The sequence below is a fragment of the Pituophis catenifer genome, unplaced genomic scaffold, assembly GCF_029215685.1.
Source record: "Pituophis catenifer annectens isolate HBS135680 unplaced genomic scaffold, rPitCat1.0.hap2 SCAF_1, whole genome shotgun sequence".
Taxonomy (NCBI): Eukaryota; Metazoa; Chordata; class Lepidosauria; order Squamata; family Colubridae; genus Pituophis; species Pituophis catenifer.
The window spans coordinates 95,302,823-95,323,344 of NW_027256881.1; the positions used below are offsets into that span (position 1 = coordinate 95,302,823).

Sequence of the window (20,522 nt, forward strand, 5' to 3'; positions counted from 1 at the left end):
GTTGAGGATTATCTGTACTATGAATGCCACCAGTATTTCTTCTTCATTGTTATTCTGAAGCAATGGACTTAGCTATGGGCTCATACCAGTCTCACCTAAATTATACCAATCTGAAAATTGACTCAGGTGGTTCGTTTGTCACCCTGGATTATACTTATCATCATGCTTTGTACCCATTCTACATTCTGGAACCTTCTTTTCTTCAATCAAATCATCATCATCCTTGTCCTCATCCTCATAAAAACAAGAGCTTCTGCTCTTGAATATAGGAATGACACTGTTTTTTAAAAATCCTGCTTTCTTTTTGCAGTTCAAAGAACAGGGTACAATTCCGATGCCCCAAACATTATTTTTTCAATTAATCCCTGGTAATATCAATATCTTTGAGAAACGTCCTGCCCCTCGTGATTGAATTTGCAGATTGCTACTTGCCAGGGACAAGGAAGTAGGTTTTCTCTGTGGAATAATATAATACCAAGCAGATGAGCTGTAGTAGTCATGAATTTTTTATTATTATTATTATTATTTAAATTTGATTAATATGCCGCCCTTCTCCGGAGACTCAGGGCGGCTTACAATGCGTTAAGCAATAGCCTTCATACTTTTTGTATATTTATACAAAGTCAGCTTATTGCCCCCACAAACTGGGTCCTCATTTCACCTACCTTAGAAAGGATGGAAGGCTGAGTCAACCTTGAGCCTTGGAGAGATTTGAACCAGCAGTAAATTGCAGGCAGCTGTGTTAATAACAGGGTGCGTAGACCACTGTACTATCAAGGCTCTTATTGTAGTAGTCATGAGTTCTAGGAGTCTTTTTTCAAAATCATTATTAAATAGGCCTTCTCAGTAATGTTTACTTTTACTGGATTGGAGTTTTTTTTATTTTAATTCTAGGATTTAGGATTTTGTAAATCACTTCCAGATTCCTTTCAGTGAAGAGAGGTATGAAGTTGTTTTCATAACCATAAATAAAAAGTCTGACTTGAAGACATGGGGAGTTTTGTCACCCGGGCATTGGAGAAAAATGTGCTTAGCAGAGTTAATAGCCAAGCCTATTAGAGAATGTTGGACCTTCAGGGGAGACAGCTGCAGTGTAGGTAGAGCAGACATGGATATGCAGATGATTTTGCACATGAATTAATTGCAGCCAGATGGTGGATTGGGCAACAGAGGCAATATGGAAGGGAAACATTTTCATAACAAACATTATGTGTTAATAGAATAGCATATGTCTTTCATATTACAAAGACGTCCTTTGTATAAGAAAAACAAAACAGCTTTAAGTGCTATTACAATTTTTATGGGAGAAGGAAGTGTTTGGTTTATTTTGCTGTTTGTTGTACTCACAGAACTGTATTTGATTTTTTTTTTCTCTCTCTCAGTATTGTATTAGAAGAAACGTTGTTGGATGACTTGCTAAATTTTGCTACCACTCCGAAAGGTCTCCTCCTTTTACAGAACACGGGAACAGTCACTGAATGTGTCACCTTCATGTTCAATAGATTCATGAAGAACCTCCAGGTTGGCATTATCATTCTTAAATATATATAAATTTGGAACAAAAATTCATAAAAACAATTATTTCACTTACTCAAATAACTTGATTGCTTGTACTGTAACCTTCTCCTGTCAGCTATTTATTGGTCTCAGAATGCTAATTAGAATCTAATGATGCATTTGATTATCAAATCCAGACAAACAAGAGATGTATATACAAAAATACACTACTAATTATTGTGTCCATTAAGTTATGCTCATTCTGTGAAAATGTTATGTTTGGGGGCTAACATATTCTCTTGTTTGCACCAGGTGAGTGGATATGAAAAGTTTGGCTATGGAGTAATTGTTTCACAAGTAGCTGCAACTGCCCCTGGGGCTGCAGCTCTACAAAATTCGGGTAATTTTGTTTTGCTTGATATCATTTTATTGTACATCATTGTAATTAAAGCTCAATAATGTAACTCTGATTTCTGTCTACATCAGAACATCTCTCCCACATTGATAATTATATTCTATGTTTATTTATTTGATTATCCTTTGATTTTGTGCTAGTCCTGAGGGTAATTTCTGGTTTTGTGTAGAGGAGGAAAAGTACCATGAAGGAAGGGAACGAGGGAGTTCAGCAGCCCAAGAGACCAAGGAACGTGAATCATGTTCTGTGTATTTGCAATTATAAGCAGCATTGCATTGAAATAGACAAAATATTCCCATAGATAATTCATAGATGTGTGCGTATTATCCAGTTGGTTATATGTAATCAGAGATGTGCAAAAAAAAAAAAAAAAAAGGCAGGGTTCCTTGTATGGAACTTTTCAGTATTCTCTGGAATAGAGGCTTTAGCACACAACTGTAGTTAATGTCATGTAAATTATTCTGTACATGGAGAAGAAGAAAATGTGCTTGATTACTCCATTGGTGTAATGGAATCTTCACTGTCTTTGCTGAGCTTTTCTTGCGAGTTTATGATGTGGTGGAGAAAATAAACCTAATAAAATAAAATGGAGATTGCATCTCCCCCAAGTCTTTTGGATGTGACCATGGTCAAACCCAGTTCATCTCTTTCCCAAATCCCACCAGGCCCAAACTCTTCCTGTCCCAGATAGAACCTCTCTGCTATCCCACCTAAATCAAATAGAAGCTTCCTCACCAGTTGGAACCTAATGTTTCCATTCTCTATCAGCTGATACCTCCACATTCCATATCCTTTAACAATGAACTTCTGTTGCCCTCCTGAAAGGCCCATTTTGCCTAACAATAGGAATAACTCCAGGTACACTGACAAATACCTGCTCAGTTTCCCCAGATTATCCAGCCAATAAGATTTCTAGGATTACCCTCTTTATAGAAGCCCTCAATTTCTACAAAATGTTTGTTTTTCCATTGTCCACGATCCTTCTTTTTTATAAAGCAAACACACAACAATTTCTGCAATAAGCATGATTCTTCTCCTCAGTGTTGTACCCTTTCTTCATACTGAATTCATGACAGTCCTACAGATGCTGCAGCTGTTCTCAAACAGAACAGGCCTTCCATGCTTCCAGCAACCTATCAAATATCTTTTGTGAACCGCTTACAGCAAATAAATGCTGGAAAGGAGCAAGCCACCAGTTAAAAGAGGACCTTTGTTTTCTGTATATGTCTGGATGCAGCAGCAGCATGCAGACAGTGTCAGTCAGGGATGGTTTTAATCAATTCTTATCAAGTATTCTGCATGCTTCCTTGTCCTCTCCCAGAAAGTATGGGATAATAATATTTATCTTTTTAACTTAGCTGTCTTGGAAAGATCTATAATTAAATAAACTGTATTTAAATTCCATTAACTGATGGAAATCAAGTACACAACTTTTTTCCCCCCATGCATGTCGGGACACTGAGTTATTCAGAACCTATAACATTTATTTTGTTAAACCAAGTGAAGGTTTAAAAATGGTTGCGAGATTTTGGCTCTCCCAGAATTCATCTTCAAGGGTAATGATTGAAGAGGAACATTTGAGGAAAAGAGCCTCTGATTGTTTTGCATCATGTCTTATTGTAGTTTTAAAAGCAGTGAAGGAGAGTGCCTAGACACATAAACGGGTCACATCAGATTTATAAGTGGCATTTGATTGCACTAAAGACTGTCTCAACTTTTGCTGGAGAAAAAGATAGAAGCTAATAATAACTGGACACCTGGTTTGGAAATATAAAGTCCATTTGAAATCCAGCTGTTACAGTTAATAGCAATAGCACTTAAGACTTATATACCACTTCACAGTGCTTTACAGCCCTCTCTAAGTGGTTTACAGAGTCAGCATATTGCCCCCAACAATTTGGCTCATCATTTTACCCACCTTGGAAGGATGGAAGGCGGAGTCAACCATAAGCCTGGTGAGATTTGAACTGCCAAATTGCAGGTGGTCAGCAGTCAGCAGAAGTAGCTTGCAGTACTGCACTCTAACCACTGCACCACCGGGGCTCATAAAATAGGTGCGTTGATCTCCTGATAGATGGAAGAGAACAAAGAACCAACTATTAATAAGATACGGGATCTTCTAGAACAGATGGAAATGTATGTAAAGTTATCATCTAGAATATGGAAGGGTGGTTGGGTGGATAGGTAGGTAGGTAGGTAGGTAGGTAGATAGATAGATAGATAGATAGATAGATAGATAGATAGATAGATAGATAGATGATAGATAGATAGATAGATAGATAGATAGATAGATAGATAGAACGAACGAACCTCGGAAGTATGGAAGACTGAGTCAGCCTTCAGCCGGTCAGAATTGAACTCCTGGCAATGAGCACTGAGTTAGCCTGCAATACTGCATTCTAACCACTGCACCACCATGGCTCAACATTAGGAACTTAGTACCAAATTATGCATATTATATAAAGATATATGATGATATTTTTTAAGGAGTATAGTAGGACAGGCAGATTAACATTAATAATAATAATAAGGGAAAGCATTCCAAGTGATGAAGCATATATTCCTGACAATATCTGTTTTTAAGATTTTTGCTAAGTTCCATGGCCACATTTCAAGATTCTGCGAGCATTCCTTCTGTTGCTCTTCTTCCTGTATCTTCTAAATACACCCTCAAAGGTCATGCATGCCCCCCACAATAAATGATCAAGAGTGAAGAGGAACGCTTTCCCCCCTTTAGCAGATGTAATACTTTAGTAGATAGGTGTCATTATGAAAAAAAAAACATTATTTCCTAGGATTTATAAAGGCCCTTATTACTGAGTTGTGGGGTGTTCTGGAGTGTGGAAGAGATGATGTCCGAATGACTCACCCCAGATCAACACCAGTAGATCCAATTGACCGAAGCTGTCAAAAGGTGAATTGATTTTTTTTTCTCTTCACAAAGACTTCTGTGAATGTTCAATCTGAATATATTATGTATCATGTTTTCTTGGATAGTTTGACATTTCTAATTTTCTTAATTTGATACTAGGACATCAAAAGTTACTAGTCCATGTATGAGCCTCATTTTAGTAGGGTATTTTCCATAAAACTGAAAAGCATATATGCTAACTTCTTTTTAACTTTGGAGTTTTAATCTTTGTCCGTTGTCCAGAGTCACTGTTGAGAGATGGGTGATCATATAAATTATGTAAATGAACAATTAAATAAACCAAATAACTCAAATAAAAATACTCAATTCATATTTTCAAAGTACAACATATTAAGGTGTAGAAACAAAATTATTTCAAGAAGAGTTATATGTAATCACTTCAGGATATTTTTAGCTTCAGTATGTATCAATCAATCAATCCTGTTTTATTATCTCAGCCAGAGGCCATAATACCAAATGCATTTACTAACAACTACAAATAAAAACAATTATCCAGATAAAAACGATTCCCATATAAAATCATGATTGTTTTTTTGTTTTTACAAATATTCATCACTCAGCAAATAATATGTTCTTTGTTAGAATGTAAACGAGTAAATTTTGCAAAGTAATATTAAATGACTACTCCCGCGGTAAAATGAAATTGCTGTTGCTTTGTGAAGCATCAAGTTCTTTCCTGCATTCTATTACAAGCCTCACTTTTTATTCTTATGCAATACAGCAATAATTTCCTTCACTGATTTTTATTTGGCCAGCTTCTATGTTGAGTGTAAGAATATGTGTGTTTTGTTTTTAAATGGGTTCTGCAAGCTGAATAAAAAGAGTTTGGTCAGTTTATTATGTCCTTAGACTGTTCTGTAAGAATTCTAGAACAGTCCATGAGGGAGGGAGGGAGGGAGGGAAAGAAGGAAGGAAGGAAGGAAGGAAGGAAGGACAATACCATGGTCTCTTGGTGGCATCTGCCACCTATGGAGCAAATAAGTGTTATATGCTACCAATTTTTGCCAGTGTTATTCCCCGAAGAGCTTGTTTAGTACACTTTATTTCATACAGGAGGTAGCTGGATGCATCAACACTTAAACTTTTGGCAGCCTCTGTTGTTACTGTTCTTCATTTGCTACCTAATTGCCAAGCTGGCTTTAAATACTTGATCTACCATCCATTTAAGTTTTCCCTCTAATTGATAAATTTAATTTGAGAGCCTGGACTTCAGAATTTGGGAGATGCTCCTGACCAGGTTCACAGTTTAGAGGTTCTCCCAGAACCAATCTTGATATTATATTGGCACAGGGTGGAAGGGGAGAGCATTTATTATCATTTGCATCTATTTGTGGATGTGATGAATCCTAGACTTGGTGTTACCTACACTGGTAATGTACTGTATGTCTAGAAGATTTATTTATCTGTTTGTATTTTAAACAATTTATGAGGCCTCCTCCTCACAAAAGTGATTCTGGACAGCATACAAAGTTAAAGCCAACAATTAAAACATAATAATTGTTCAGTTTCACAAACAGCAAATCTCAATTTATAGTCAACCAGGAGAACATAACCTCCCCCCAATGTTAGGGAAGGTTAAAAGACACCCCCCCAGAAAAAAAAAAAACATGTCTGGGGGGAAATAGTATGGAATGTGGCAGCAGGATCGTGTTATACTTCCAGGAGAGGTTTCATAATCCCTGTATGGAAACAGCAGAGTGTATTATTCTTTGCTTTTCAAGCTCACTAAAATCTTACAGATTACTTCCAGAACTGCCTAGACTAGGGATGGGGAACCTTGGCCTTTTTTATGACTTATGGACTTTAATTCCTGAGCCAGCATGGCTCCACGTTCTCCACCCCAGCCTAGACCATGCAGCCTGCCACCTTTTCTAGCTTTTCGGGAGGTTATTTTTTGCTGCTCCACTGACATACTCAACAGCTAATGTTGTTTTTTCTGTAGCAGGCATAGAATATAGAATGGCTTGCTGATGAAGCCAAGGCTGGTTTTGTCATTACAATTAAGGAAGTGATTTCTTACCCAGGTCTTTTAAAGATATTTTAATCAGATTTTTATTCTTTGGGAGGGGGACACTGTTATATTTTCATGCTTGTATGTCCCTTATATGAAGTGGCCAGCTTTTTAAAAATCGGTTTTAATTTTAGGACTTTGTATTAATTTCAGAAAGTTAAAGAGTTCTTGTTGCCTGATTGGTATTGGATTGGATTCCTCCTACTCTATAATCCATGGAAGGCACCCTGCAAATAATTAATTCATTAATAAATAATTACCCATTGTTAGTCTTGCTCTTTTCTCTTCTTGCTCTATATGTCTTGAAAGCTTTAATTGAAGCTAAGAAGCCAAAAATGGTGTGATAAAATTTTGGATATTTTATACATTTTCCCAAAGTAGAGGGTAATGCTTGTGTAAAAGGCTTTAAGTGAATCGCCATTATTATTGTCTTGTCATCTGTACCACTTTCCTCCTTAGTTTTTCCTAGCTCTGATAAATTTGCTGTCCTGCCCTGCTGTTTATGAACTGATAGGTGATCAAGAGATACCTAATAAAGCAGAGTATTCTCTTCGTGAAGTTCCTACAGATGTTGTTGTAAGTAGTGTTTTTTCTTATCCTCTTAAAAAGATACGTGGAATGATTGTTTTGCAAGGAATGATAAAAATGTAATGTTTTGATTTTCTACTACATTGGCGATAAATCTTTAATATGTTTTTGGTAGTTTTATTACATGCAGCATGAGGGCAGTCTGTGTGCAGATTACACTTAAGCTTTTTTTCCGTAATCATAGCAAAAGTTTAATTTGCAAAAGCTATTTTCTTTTGTCTTTGTAGAAATATGGTAAGTATGATTATGGTAAGAAGGTTATTTATATAATATAAATCATATATGTAAGGAAGCCTGCATAACTAAATAAATATACTTTATAACTAGTTTCCAGTTAGAGTTAGAAATCCTTGGTTTCTTTTCATTGGTCTTGGCAGACCAAAAATTGTGATTTTATCTTACTTTTTGAGATGTAAGGAAGTAACTGCTTGAAATTTGTGCTTTGGTCATAGATAACTCAGCTAGAAAGGTCTTTCAGATTTTTCTTTTAAAAAATCAGCTTCATTTCTTAACCTAATATCAGAAGGGACTGTGTGTTTGTATGTCTGTGTCTGTCTGTCTGTCTGTCAATCGATTGATTGATCGATCTAGATAGATATCTAGAAATATTTATCTAGATATATCTATCTAGATATCTATCATGCACATGGGTGTATGTATATGTAAAAAAAAAATCAGTATGGTAGTCGGTCCATGACCACATCATAGAAATTTGTCCCTTTGTTATCTACATCATTGTGTGACCTATAAGAAAAGGATCGGGCTTCAGTCACACAGTCCCAGCTACCATTTTGCCTTTTTTGACCATCCCTTATAGATATGTCTCTGTATAAAGGTAAGGTTACTAAGGAGCTCAGTATTAAAAGCCTAGAACATCTAAAGGTATTCTCATCAAGTATTCATGCTTTTAAGCACAGCTTAAAACACAGCTTTTCAAGACCTAACAGCAACTGAAGCGATGACGATCAAAAGTTGGTAAAACCAGTTTTTGTATTTCAGGATATAATTGACAGGCTTATAGTTGTTAACACTGAAGCTAAAATCCATTCATTATTCAACTATGAGCAGTCTCATATCTTTGGACTGAGGTAAGATGCTTTTCTGTCTGATTTATTTAACAAGGTAAAATGTATAACTTTTTCTCCTTCTTGTTACTTCTTATTGCCAGTGCCAATTAAAACAAGTGCTTAAGAATCCAGGCAAAGTGAGAAGGAATACGGAGACAAGTAAAATATCTCACATTGATATATAATATGCATATAACTATGATATTCAGTATTTGATTAGCTAGAAATACACAGCCAGCAAGTTTTCCAGTTTTGGAGAGATCTCTTATCAGAGCCAGATTCTTCAGAGATCTTTGCAGAATCATGTCTGAGAATGGAACTCTGTATGACTGTCTTTTTCTCATTTTAATTACAAGCGTCCAGATTGTAGGTATTGTCCTTGGGTGTATTTCTCAAATGCTTATGCACTAACTCAACATAACATACATATCATACTATACACTTGAAAAATAGAAGATCACAACATATATCTCAGCCTCTTGCAGCTGATGTCAATGTTGTATAGGCCAAATGTTCTCTCTAATAGGCATGAGGATTTCTAAATCTTACTGATGCTTAAGATGTCCATTTTCTGCCTAGAGTTGGCTATACTTAAGTGAACAATGCAGGGGTGTCAAACTCAAGGCCTGGGGGCCGTATCCGGCCCCCGGGATGCTTAGATCTGGCCCACAGGGCTGCCCTGGAAACAGTGAAGGACCGGCCCACAGTGCCTCTGTCAGCAAAAATGGAGCTCGGGAGGACTGCATGGGGCCCTCCCGAATTCCGTTTTCACTGGCAGAGGGTTGCAGGAGGCCGTTGTAGCCGAAAATGGAGCTTGGGAGCCCGTTTTCACTGGCAGAACACTCAGGCCACCACAAGCGCCGCCGACATGAGTGACATCAAGTTGGCCACACCACCTTGGCCATGTCCACCACAGCGCCCCAAGGTCAAACACCACCCTGATGCGGCCCTCAATGAAATCGAGTTTTACACCCCTGGTCTAGTGCTCTTGTTTCACAAAATCTTTATCTGCAGTATTATGAATGAACATGGGAATATGCATTTCTTTTTTCATACCGCTTATCCTTTCCCCAAAGCTACCATTTTGAGGGATGGCTGTGCTTGGGAGAATTTGCAGCTGTTGTAGATGCCTGTTCGATAAGATTGCTGGGGAGTCTTAAAAAAAAGTAGATTTCCCCATAGATTTCAGTTCTGAAATCAGCAGTTTCCCAGTCTCTCTGACAGCAGTTCATTAACACTCTTGAGAATGTGCAGCATTTCCCCAAAGTAAGTAACTCGGCATGTTCTCAAGTAAATGTGCTAAAGTAATTGTCATTCAGTTATATATGCATGTCCTTTCTGAGCATAATGATAAGCCCCAAGTTAATTTTAGCTTTTGATTTGTACCTGAAGTGCCACAAGGCTTTCTCAGTGTATAAGGGTTTTAAATTGGATTCTCTGTTTTGAAGATGCATTATCTGGATTAAAACCATTATTCTCTTCCAGTAATCTTGCAACCTGTCAAGACTAGTTATTAATATAGTTGTTTTAGTTCATTTCCTATATCAGATATTTTATTGTTGGTCTTCATTGCCTCTCTTAGGAGAGCACACAGTATGGTGAGTTGCTGTAAGGAGTTGCAGACGGTACTCTGTTTGTACTCCCATGAGCTCGAAAACACATTTTTGGAATTGAAACTGAACCACTGTGTGGCTTTAATAATCAGCCATCTTATTACCTCTATTTTTGTTTTATGTTTGTTGGAATTCTACTGCAGTCGCTCAAGTTTTTATTTAAAAAACAAAGCAAGTGATTTATTCTAGTTTCCACATTTAAGTGAACTTTTAAATATATTTTATAGAACATCTTTTCCAATAGTTCTGGAAAGCATGTACAATATCCTAGAAAATTGATATGTTGTCACTTTTATTGACAATATACTAATCATGCAACATGCCGGACTTTAATGAATAACATTCTATTAGTTTCTCATTTGATTTTTCTCTAAACAGCATTTACGGGGGAAAATATGCCTCTGAATGCAAGAAACCAAGAATGAAATAAAGCACTTGTTACTCACAGTCTAAGATAGTCGGGAGTTTTTAACATTTAATAACAAAGTTCAGAGAATTTAACAAAAAGTTATTTAGAACAATATAATAATTAGAAATGGTTGTCAACAATTTTCTTTGGATTAAAATTATACTAGTGATTTACCGGTAATTTGCCTACAATTTTTGTAACCTGCTCCAGTCAAAGAGCGTGTTATTCAATGTTATTTAAAGTAACATATTAAAATTATTAACGCATCCACCCTGATGAGCACCCATAAACTATTAAAAGCATGGTGGACCTATGTTGTTTTAACTGCTTTATGGAATGTCAAGAGAGCACAAACCATTGAAGAAAACTATCTAACCCATGTTCCACGTTATTCTTGTGGGTGGATGAACTCTCTCAGTCTAATACCAATATTTATGTTTTATTTTTGATGCAATCAATTAAACTGTCAAAGACTTTATGGCTGTGAAAAGCCATTGATGGTATTTTTTTTTAAAGTTTGCACTGATTTCTGAGTACACCATAGCACTGTTTTTTCCCTAAAAAACTGATTAGTTGTAAATAATTCATACTTAGCTTTTCAGAGTTGAAACATTACAAAATGACATGGTCATAAGTCATAAACCTATTGTTGCATAAATATTTACATACACATTGAATGCCTAAATATTATTAATCTTACAGTATCATTTCTTGAGATATACCAACAAATGAATGATTTTTCTGAAGTTTATAGAAAATAATTTTATGAATAAAACATAAAACATATGAATATGTTGTTAGGACAAAATATTATTATTTTTGTATTGCCTGTAGTAGCTTTGTGCTATTATTTGCACACAAACATAGATATATATAAGATCTCAAAGTCAGACTTGACACCTTGCAGTTACTTGGGCATGCCCATGCAATTTTCTAGGTGGCACTTTCAAAATTTCGCCATTTTTAGCAGCAAACAAATGAGAGGAAAAATAGTCTACTGCTATTATTTCCACTTGCCCATAAAAATAGATTCTTGGAAAAATAGCATAGCTAAGACCAAGCTCTGTGATAAACCTGAAAGTGATTTTTTTGAATTTTCAAAAAAAAAAGTTTGCTTCCATATTAGTTTTTGTTCTATAAGATAATCAGAACTCTTTTCATTTCATCCATTTTTCTCAAAGAATATAGGTAACATACTTAAAAATTTGGTTCAGACTAGTGGTGTACAATTTTTTTTTTCTTATCTGATTTTGATTGATTTAAAAAACAGAATTGTAGCAGCACCAGATTTCTGTAGCCACATGGAGTTGGCTAAAGTTACTTAGGTCAGCTGCACTTTTAATTAAAAGCTTTCTACCTGCAGATAGAAATCTATTCTTTTTACAGTTTTCTATTCTGCACGTGTACTGCTTTAATTCTGCTGAATTTCTTTTTCAATACATAAAGGAATGACGCTTGGGAAGAGCTCTCATTTTTGTGGGAGTAGAAACTAAAAATGGTCCAGTTGACAGTCTGCTTGAGACAAAGCACCACGAAACAATATAATTCAATGGGTGTTTCTTTGTTTTTTAAATAATCAAATGCTGCTGAAGAATTTTGACCACAGAAGGCATTATGTTAGCTTGTGGCTATGGTTATGGCATTTTAGTATATTGAGGACCTCTAGAACATGAAGCGATAGAAGTGATGGAAGGGGAAAAAAAAGGATCTGATTGAGCTTTGGAGCTATGCTATAGCAATAAGAGATAAAACACCCTTATTTCTCTCTTTCTGCATCATCAGGTTGTCTCCCAATGTTTTAGGATGACAAATTCCCTTTTGGGCATAGCCAATATCAAGAATTCAAACCTGGTTACAATGGCCAGTGGGCAGAGCACTTTGATCACAAAGTTGTTCAGATCCACTCCAGTTGTCTTTGGAGATTCTCAGTCATCGAGGTCATGGTTATCCCAAAGGTGCTTATAAGAAAGTTCAGTAGCCTCTTGAAAAAGCACCTTTGGGATTCACTTCAGTCTTGACTCCACATGGCCAAAATACAAGCAGGGCCTAAGGAACTCTCTTGTCATGTTGTCCATAACTTTTATGATCCTGTGCCCTATATCATTAAGTGGGTAAAATGTTTTGTATGTCTTCTTTAATATATGAGCTGGATCCTTATCCTTCCCGGCTTCTGCAGGCTGCTGGGAAAAGGTGGTTACCTGAATCTCAACTATTTAATTCATTTATCAAATTTATATAGCTACTCATCCCCCCCACCCTCCCGCCTGCCCGCAAAGGATAATTTCAATAATAGGTGAAAGGTTGAAAATAATTGCATCAATTGATATTTTTGTGTGGAGAATCTGTGAGTTATCTTTTGCCTGGAGTGTAATCAAATCAGTCCCACCATCTTAGAAGGATCACAAACAAGGAGGATACAAAGCTGTTCATCAGAATACATGATAATAGCTAAGTGGATGAATCGCCTGACTTTGTACAAAGTTGACTTACATGTGATGTTTTTCCAGCTCAAAATGCATAAAAAATTAATTTTCACACCAAGTGGGGATAACAAACAATATTAACCTTCCATATTATGTTAGTTCATGTATAAAGGACAAGCTGAGTCTGAAATCTTACTGTTTAGGTTTTAACATCTCTGCATCACCAAGACGTCTAACTGTCATTCTTGTATATTGTGTCTTACAGGTTATTAAATGTGCTGTGCTGTGATCTAAATACATTTCTGCTTCTAGAATCTCAATACAAGGTATCAGAAGTGCTTTTAGATGCCCAGAATGAAAATGCCATCAGTATTTCTGAAACTCCTCGGTAAGAAACAATCATTTAAAATGTTGTGACTCTAAAACATGGTTCTCTGTATTCTTCCTGGTCCTCTGTGCATATTTAGAGATGCCAGTTTGGAGTAGTGGTTAAGGTGTTGCCCTGGAAATCAGGAGACTATGAGTTCTAAAACACCCTTAGAAATGAAAGCTGGCTGAGTGACTTTGTGTGAGACACACTCTTTCAGCCCAACCCACCTTATAGCGTGGTTGTTCTGGAAAAAATAGGAGATGGGATAAATGTAGTAATAATAGTAGTCATAGTAGCAGTAGTAGCAGAAAAGTGCTGACTTCTGTGAATAGGCATTCCAATATTACAGCTTACTCTTGTTTTCTTAAAGCTTGTCTCTAAAGGAATTAACAATGATAAGTATCCATGCATCTGTCCATCTGTTATCTGATTGAAGATGTCAACCACTTCCAGTTTTTAGCTTCTGTTTTATAAGATGCTCTTAAGAAGTAGTGTTAGTGTAGCTCAGAAACCAAATGAATAATCTAAATACTATACAGCAGGGGATCCCAACCCCAGGTCCGTGAACCGGCACCAGTCCATAGCATGCCAGAAAACGGGCCATACAAACAAGCGAAGCCCCATCTGCGGGATGCAGACAGTACATAAAACCACACCCCCTCCGATCCACAGAAAAATCTCTCTCCATGGAACCAGTCCCTAGTGTCCAAAAGGTTGGGGACCACTGCTGTTCAGTATAGACCAGGGGAGTTAAACTCAAGACCTGAGGGCCGGATCCGTCCTGCGGGGTGCTTAGATCTGGCCCATGGGGCTGCCCTGGAAACAGTGAAGGACTAGTCTGTGGTGCCTCTGACAGCAAAAACAGAGCTCAGGAGGGCTGTGGACAGCTCTCCTGAGGTACATTTTCACTGGCAGAGGATTGCAGAAGGCTGGCAGAGGGGTAGCCGAAAACGGAGCTTGGGAGCCCATTTTCTCTGGCAGAGCACTCGGGCCACCACATGGCCCCCAACACGAGTGTTGTTGAGCTGGCCACGCCCACCCTGGCCACGTCCACTCTGGCCCCCCGAGGTCAAACACAACCCTGATGCCGCCCTCAATGAAATCGAATTTGACACTCCTGGTATAGACCTTTAATAAACTCATCCTGTGTGGCATTAAGGGAAGCTTCTGTAATGGAAGATGGTGTATGCCTGTTCCCCATTTTTGTAATTGTAATGCCAATTGCTGGATCCTTGCTCAAAACCGAGTTTGGCGCTCCCACATTGGCAAATGAATGGGAGCTGTTTTGTGAATGATCTGGATCTCAAGTGTTACATTTTGAGTTTTGTAGTCATTTCTCAGTTCAGTTTTGTTTTGCTGCAGGCAATTTATAATTGATGGCTTATCGGTTGAGAGAAATCATATTCTCGTTAGAATAAGTCACATCGGGGGCCCAACTGAACGGATCTTGCCTCTGAGAGTACTGCATAAGGTTGTAAATGTATTTTATGTTTTCCTTTTCATCTAGCCTCACTGTAGGTAATATTGATTGATTATTGATTATTTTCTCTTTTATTTAATCAATGATTTGTTTAAAACATCTGCTGCTCTTCTGAGCAGCTTTAGAAAATCAGTGTTGGAGTGCTTCTCATAACTTCTGAGTTTATGCCCCAGATATGCATTGCTTACTCAGTGTTAAAGTTTATTCCCCAATGTAACACTCTCTACATGGGGCTCCCCTTGAAGAGCACCCGGAGGCTCCAGCTGGTCCAGAATGCGGCCGCGCGGGTGATTATGGGGGCAACTCGGTGCTCCCATGTAACACTGTTCCTGCGCGAGCTGCACTGGCTCCCAGTGGTCTTCCGGGTGCAATTCAAGGTGTTGGTTGCCACCTTTAAAGCGCTCCATGGCATAGGACCTGGATATTTACGAGACCGCCTTCTGCCTCCGATAGCCTCCCACCGACCAGTACGCTCCCACAGAGAGGGTCTCCTCAGGGTGCCGTCGGTTAGACAGTGTCGACTGGCGACCCCCAGGGGGAGAGCCTTCTCTGTGGGAGCACCTACCCTCTGGAACGAGCTGCCCCCGGAGATTCACCGGATTTCCGACCTCCGTACCTTCCGCCGCGCCCTTAAAACGCTATTATTCCATCAAGCAGGGCTGGCCTAAAATATTATTTTAATGGGTTATTGTGTTTTAGATGATTGGCCAAACGATCTAATAATTTTAAATTGTTTTTAACTTTTATATTGTTGGTTTTTATCTTGGTTGTACACCGCCCCGAGTCCCTTTGGGAGAAGGGCGGTATAAAAATTTGATAATAAATAAATAAATAAATAAATAAATAAATAAATAAATAAATAAATAAATATTTATTATTTAAGAGCCTTGGTAGTACAGTGGTCTAAAGCACCCTGTTATTAAGACCAGCTGCCTACAATTACTGCAGGTTCGAATCTCGCCAGGCTCAAGGTTGACTCAGCCTTCCATCCTTTCTAAGGTAGGTAAATTGAGGACCCAGTTGTGGGGGCAATAAGCTGAGTTTGTATAAATATTCAAAAGGATGAAGGCTATTGCTTAGCGCATTGTAAGCCGTCCTGAGTCTCCGGAGAAGGGTGGCATATAAATCAATTTTTTTAAAAAAATGTACAAAATATTAAACTCCCAAGGTTGAAGACCTCAACTGTTGAGAATCTATAGCAAAGCTGAACTACCACTATTCTAAGTAACCCCTCTACATCAGGGTTGTAAAACTCAAGGCCCGGGGGTCGGATCCAGCCTACGGGGTGCTTAGATCTGGCCCATGGGGCCACCTTGGAAACAATGGAGGACCGGTTCGTGGTGCCTCTGCCAGAGAAAACGGAGCTCAGGAAGGCTGCAGATGGCCTTCGCGAGCTCCGTTTTCGCTGGCAGAGGGTTGCAGGAGGCCATTGCAGACAAAAACTGAGCTCGGGGGCCTGTTTTTGCTGGCAGAGCACTCGGGCCTCCACAGGTGCCCCTGATACGATTGATGTTGAGCTGGATATGCCCACCGTGGCCATGCCCACCCGGCCCCAACCCAACCCTGATGCGACCCTCGATGAAATTGAGTTTGACACTCCTGCTCTACATGCATGCATTTTAAAAAAAAAATATTGCACTTCATTTCATTTTGATTAACTATGTATTTAATTTTAATTAATTAGCTATAGAATTGATAGACTGTTTCAATCTGAAAAAGACAATATGAACACTATACCAATACAGTAATTATAATAAATAACCATATACTGATAGTCCTCCACTTACAACAGTTTATTTAGTGACTGTTTGAAGTTACAACGGCACTGAAAAATACTGGCTTGTGACCATTTTTCACACTTATGACAGTTGCAGCATTCACATGCTCATGTGATTTACATTTGAATGCTTGACAACTGACTCACATTTATGACGGTTGCAGTGTCCCAGAATCACGTGATCTCCTTTTGGCCCTTCAAGCAAAGTCAATGGGGAAACCAGATTCACTTAACAACCTTGCTACTAATTTAACTGCAGTGATTCACTTAACAAATGTGGCGAGAAAAGTTGTAAAATGGGGCAAAGCAAATTTCTCACTTAACAACATAAATTTTGGGCTCAATTATGGTCGTAAGTTGAGGACTACCTGTATGTTATAAACTTTAAACATTGCAACAACCATCCACTTTTAGCAGCAACAAGATTTCTTCAGTCTATGAAGAAATTTTGAAACAGCTAAAAGTTGATCAGCCTTCAGAAGGCCATGAAAACAGAGCCAGCCTTGTTTCATGAGGTTTTCTGCTTCAAAGGAAAGCCCTCTGAAAGAGAACTCTGTTTCTGTGAGTCCTTCGTTGACGTCATGATAAGTAGGGGACCTTAAACAGGCATTGTCTATGCACTCTGATGGATGGAGGGGGAACCGTCTGGGAAAGGGAATCTTGGAGATACCCAAGCCCTGAGCCACCTAAGATTTTATAGACCGGCACCTTGATGGAAATAACACTGGCAGCCAATGCAGCTTCCATAACAGTATTATGGCAGTAGTGAGACTTTCTCGTAAACCCAAGGGCTGCTGCATGTTTCACCAGTTGAAGTTTCCGAATGGTCACCCATGCAAAGTAAATTGCAGGAATCCAATTGTAGTTGTCACTCCACTACTTTCTCAGACATTGTTTCCTGAAAGGGAAGGTTGAAAATAGGATTATAGTTATCCAATGCTAAAGGATTTAGGATACATACCATACTTTTTGGAGTATAAGATGCACTTCCCCCCCTAAAAGTGGGTGGAAATGTCTGTGCGTCTTATACACCAAATGTTGCCGAAGCCTTGCCCACCTGCCAGCCCCTACCGTTTGGCCGTTTGGTCTCCACGTGACATGTTTTCAGCCTCCGCACACCCCATTTTAGACCCATTCCAGGCTGCGGGGATGGCCCAGCACATCACCGCCAATCGCCGCCTCCACACGTCACATTTTCGGCCTCTGCATGCCCCATTTTGGGCCTCCACGCATCATATTTTTGGGCGGCAGGGATGCCTTTTAAAAGATCACTGACATTTGTAATTCCTGAAGAGAAATATTGCTTGTAGCCTAGATTCAAATTCTTGCTTCATCACTGGCCATTTAGGTAGCCAGAAAGATCAGGGATCAAGTCCCCAGATGGCAAAACTAGAATGTTGTCCACTTTCTTATGACACAAATATCAGGAAATCTCCAAGTAATGCCTAAATATGTCACCTCTTGTCATGTCATCAGATACTATCCACCTTGTTTAGCTTGGAGCTAATGTGAGTGATTTTATTCACCAAATCATCAGCCAGACAATAACAAGATGCTCTTACTGGGTCTTCCATCCTGTCCTTTCCATGGTGGATCAACATCACTTTAAAGAATCTAAATAATACATAAATAATAAACATCACTTTAAAGAGTATAGCTTTCTGACATCACATAGATGCAATATGGATAACAAGTATCTTGCTATTTCACATATTAATTATATCTGTAAAACACTGACTTGTAATACTTCCATTATGTAGTGTTTGTTTTGCGTATCCCTCTATTATCTTTCATAATTATCTATGGATTGTTGTTTTTTTATAGACCAACATAGTCAGTCTACTTCTGCCAGTCAACTCAATGTATAAAATTAGGAGTGATCTGCTTTTTAATAATAAAATTAAAGTGTAGCACCAAGAATAGTATGCTGGAATTAAGATACTGATTCTTTGTTATTCGTTGAACGCTTAATTTAATTAAGTGAGTTGAACAAATTATATAACATAACTTTCTTCTTCACTGTGCTCTTCCTTAGGGTGATGATCCATATCCATGGCCAATGTTTTCATCATATCCCTTGCCAGCATGCTATCTTGCTGAATTTCCTAGAAAAAACCATTCAAGGAAAGGTACATTATGGTTTTATGATGTACTACAAAAAGTATAAAGTATGCATTGTTTAATGAGGCTGCAGTTTCATATGTTAACTACAGTAGTATATATTCTCTGTAGCTATTTGATAGTTCAGCGATCTTTACCACTTCAGGTTTTTTTTACACACTGAAAACTCTCTTTAGGGGAAATTCCTGTATGTGAGATGAAATATACACATTGTTTATGAGGTAATAGAAGGTTGTTGGATTCACTATATTTTCTGTCATCTTTTGGCTTGTATGTTGTCATTGAGATGCAGCGTGATTCTGTTTACTGTTGAATTATCCACTATCACAGATATAGCAATCGCACCAAGCACAATTTGAGTGGAAGGAAGCAGAACATGTGGAGATACTTGTCCAGACAGGCACTGCATTCAGTTCATAGATTCTAAGCATGTAAGATTTTTTAAATAGAACAAATACCATATTTTTCAGAGTATAAAATGCTCCGGAATATAAGACGCTTAGGTTTTTTTTTGGGGGGGGGGGATTGGGAGGGGGATTCTGCCTCTGCCTACCAGGTATTCATCTGGCTAGTGTCCTTAGCCTGGTCAGCTTCAGCACATTAGTTCGCTGGTTGTGAGTGTGCGCATTAGGGCTGATAAGCAGCTACAAAAGCACAGCTGATCATCGGAGGTAGCTCCAGTGAGTAAAGCAGGCGAAGTGCGGAAGCGGTAAGACAAGGCAGCAGCTGTTCCAGGTTGTCATTTTGAGTTCCGCTCCTCGGATTTTCAGCCTCCAAATGCTCTGTTTGAGAGGCATTCAAGGCTGCAGGGATCGCCAAAGCCCATCGCTGCTGATTGCACCCGAAAATGCGATGCGCAGAGGCCGAAAATGGGGCATGCGGAGGCCTAAAATGCGATGCCTAGAGGCCAAAAATGCGATGTGTGGAGGTGGTGATTGGCAGCGATGTGCGATCCCCGCAGCTTTGAATGCCTCTCAAACGGAGCTTTTGGAAGCTGAAAACGTGAGGCGTGGAGCCAAAAATGCAAGCCATTGTCTGTGGCAGTCTCTGCAGCCAGGAAGAGGATGCACAGAAGCCGAAGGGTGGGGCCAGCGGGTGGGCGGGGTTACATTCGGAGTATAAGACGCACCCAAATTTTCAGCCTTTGGGGGGGGGAGTGCATCTTATACTCCGAAAAATATGGTACATAAAATATTTTCTTTCTTAACTCTGCAAAGCAAGGAATTTTCCTTCACTTGATTACTGTTCCAAGGGTAGTATTTATTCCCTGGAGAAGATCAGAATCGAGTTACCTGTGCCTATTATACTTTTGTTTTAGTTTGAAATACAATTATCCTTTAGGTATAAACACCTTCTTTCATGTACGCACTGGATAAGCACTGCATCAAGAGGAGATAACTTTGCTATTGTTCTATGAATTTAATATGAACACAGCAGACATTTTTAAAATATGATTTTATTGAAAATTTTAAAAATAAAAGTTAAAAACTAATATAAACTATTAGAGTAGTTTAAATATAAATTATTAGAATAGAAAAAAACAAATAACTTTTGTTTAATAAAAAGGGTTATCCTCATTTGCAAGTTATTACTTTGTTTGGAAAGGTCCATTTGAAATGGGGTATTAGTAATTGACATTAGATAAAGGTAGAAATAAGCAAACTGTAGCACAAATCTTGTCAGTATAGTTGAGAAAAAAAATCTTGATCACTGGGAATCCAGTGATCTAGATTCATTTCTAAACAATAGCTTGCTAAACAGATTTTTAATTTCAAACATCTCAAAGGAAATAGTTTTAAAATAGGTTAATTTATAATTA

General features: G+C 38.3%; 1 protein-coding gene across 1 annotated transcript in view; it reads left to right on the forward strand.

The window, feature by feature from the left end:
• The window catches only part of TBC1D32 (TBC1 domain family member 32), a 96,202-nt gene that overhangs the window by 40,047 nt on the left and 35,633 nt on the right, over positions 1–20,522 (forward strand). Inside the window, exons 19-26 of the mRNA XM_070952895.1 lie at positions 1,383–1,521; positions 1,810–1,897; positions 4,708–4,826; positions 7,315–7,431; positions 8,443–8,531; positions 13,221–13,343; positions 14,688–14,796; positions 18,618–18,711. Of these exons, the coding sequence (XP_070808996.1) occupies positions 1,383–1,521; positions 1,810–1,897; positions 4,708–4,826; positions 7,315–7,431; positions 8,443–8,531; positions 13,221–13,343; positions 14,688–14,796; positions 18,618–18,711 (878 nt within the window). The remainder of the gene's footprint in view (positions 1–1,382; positions 1,522–1,809; positions 1,898–4,707; positions 4,827–7,314; positions 7,432–8,442; positions 8,532–13,220; positions 13,344–14,687; positions 14,797–18,617; positions 18,712–20,522) is intronic.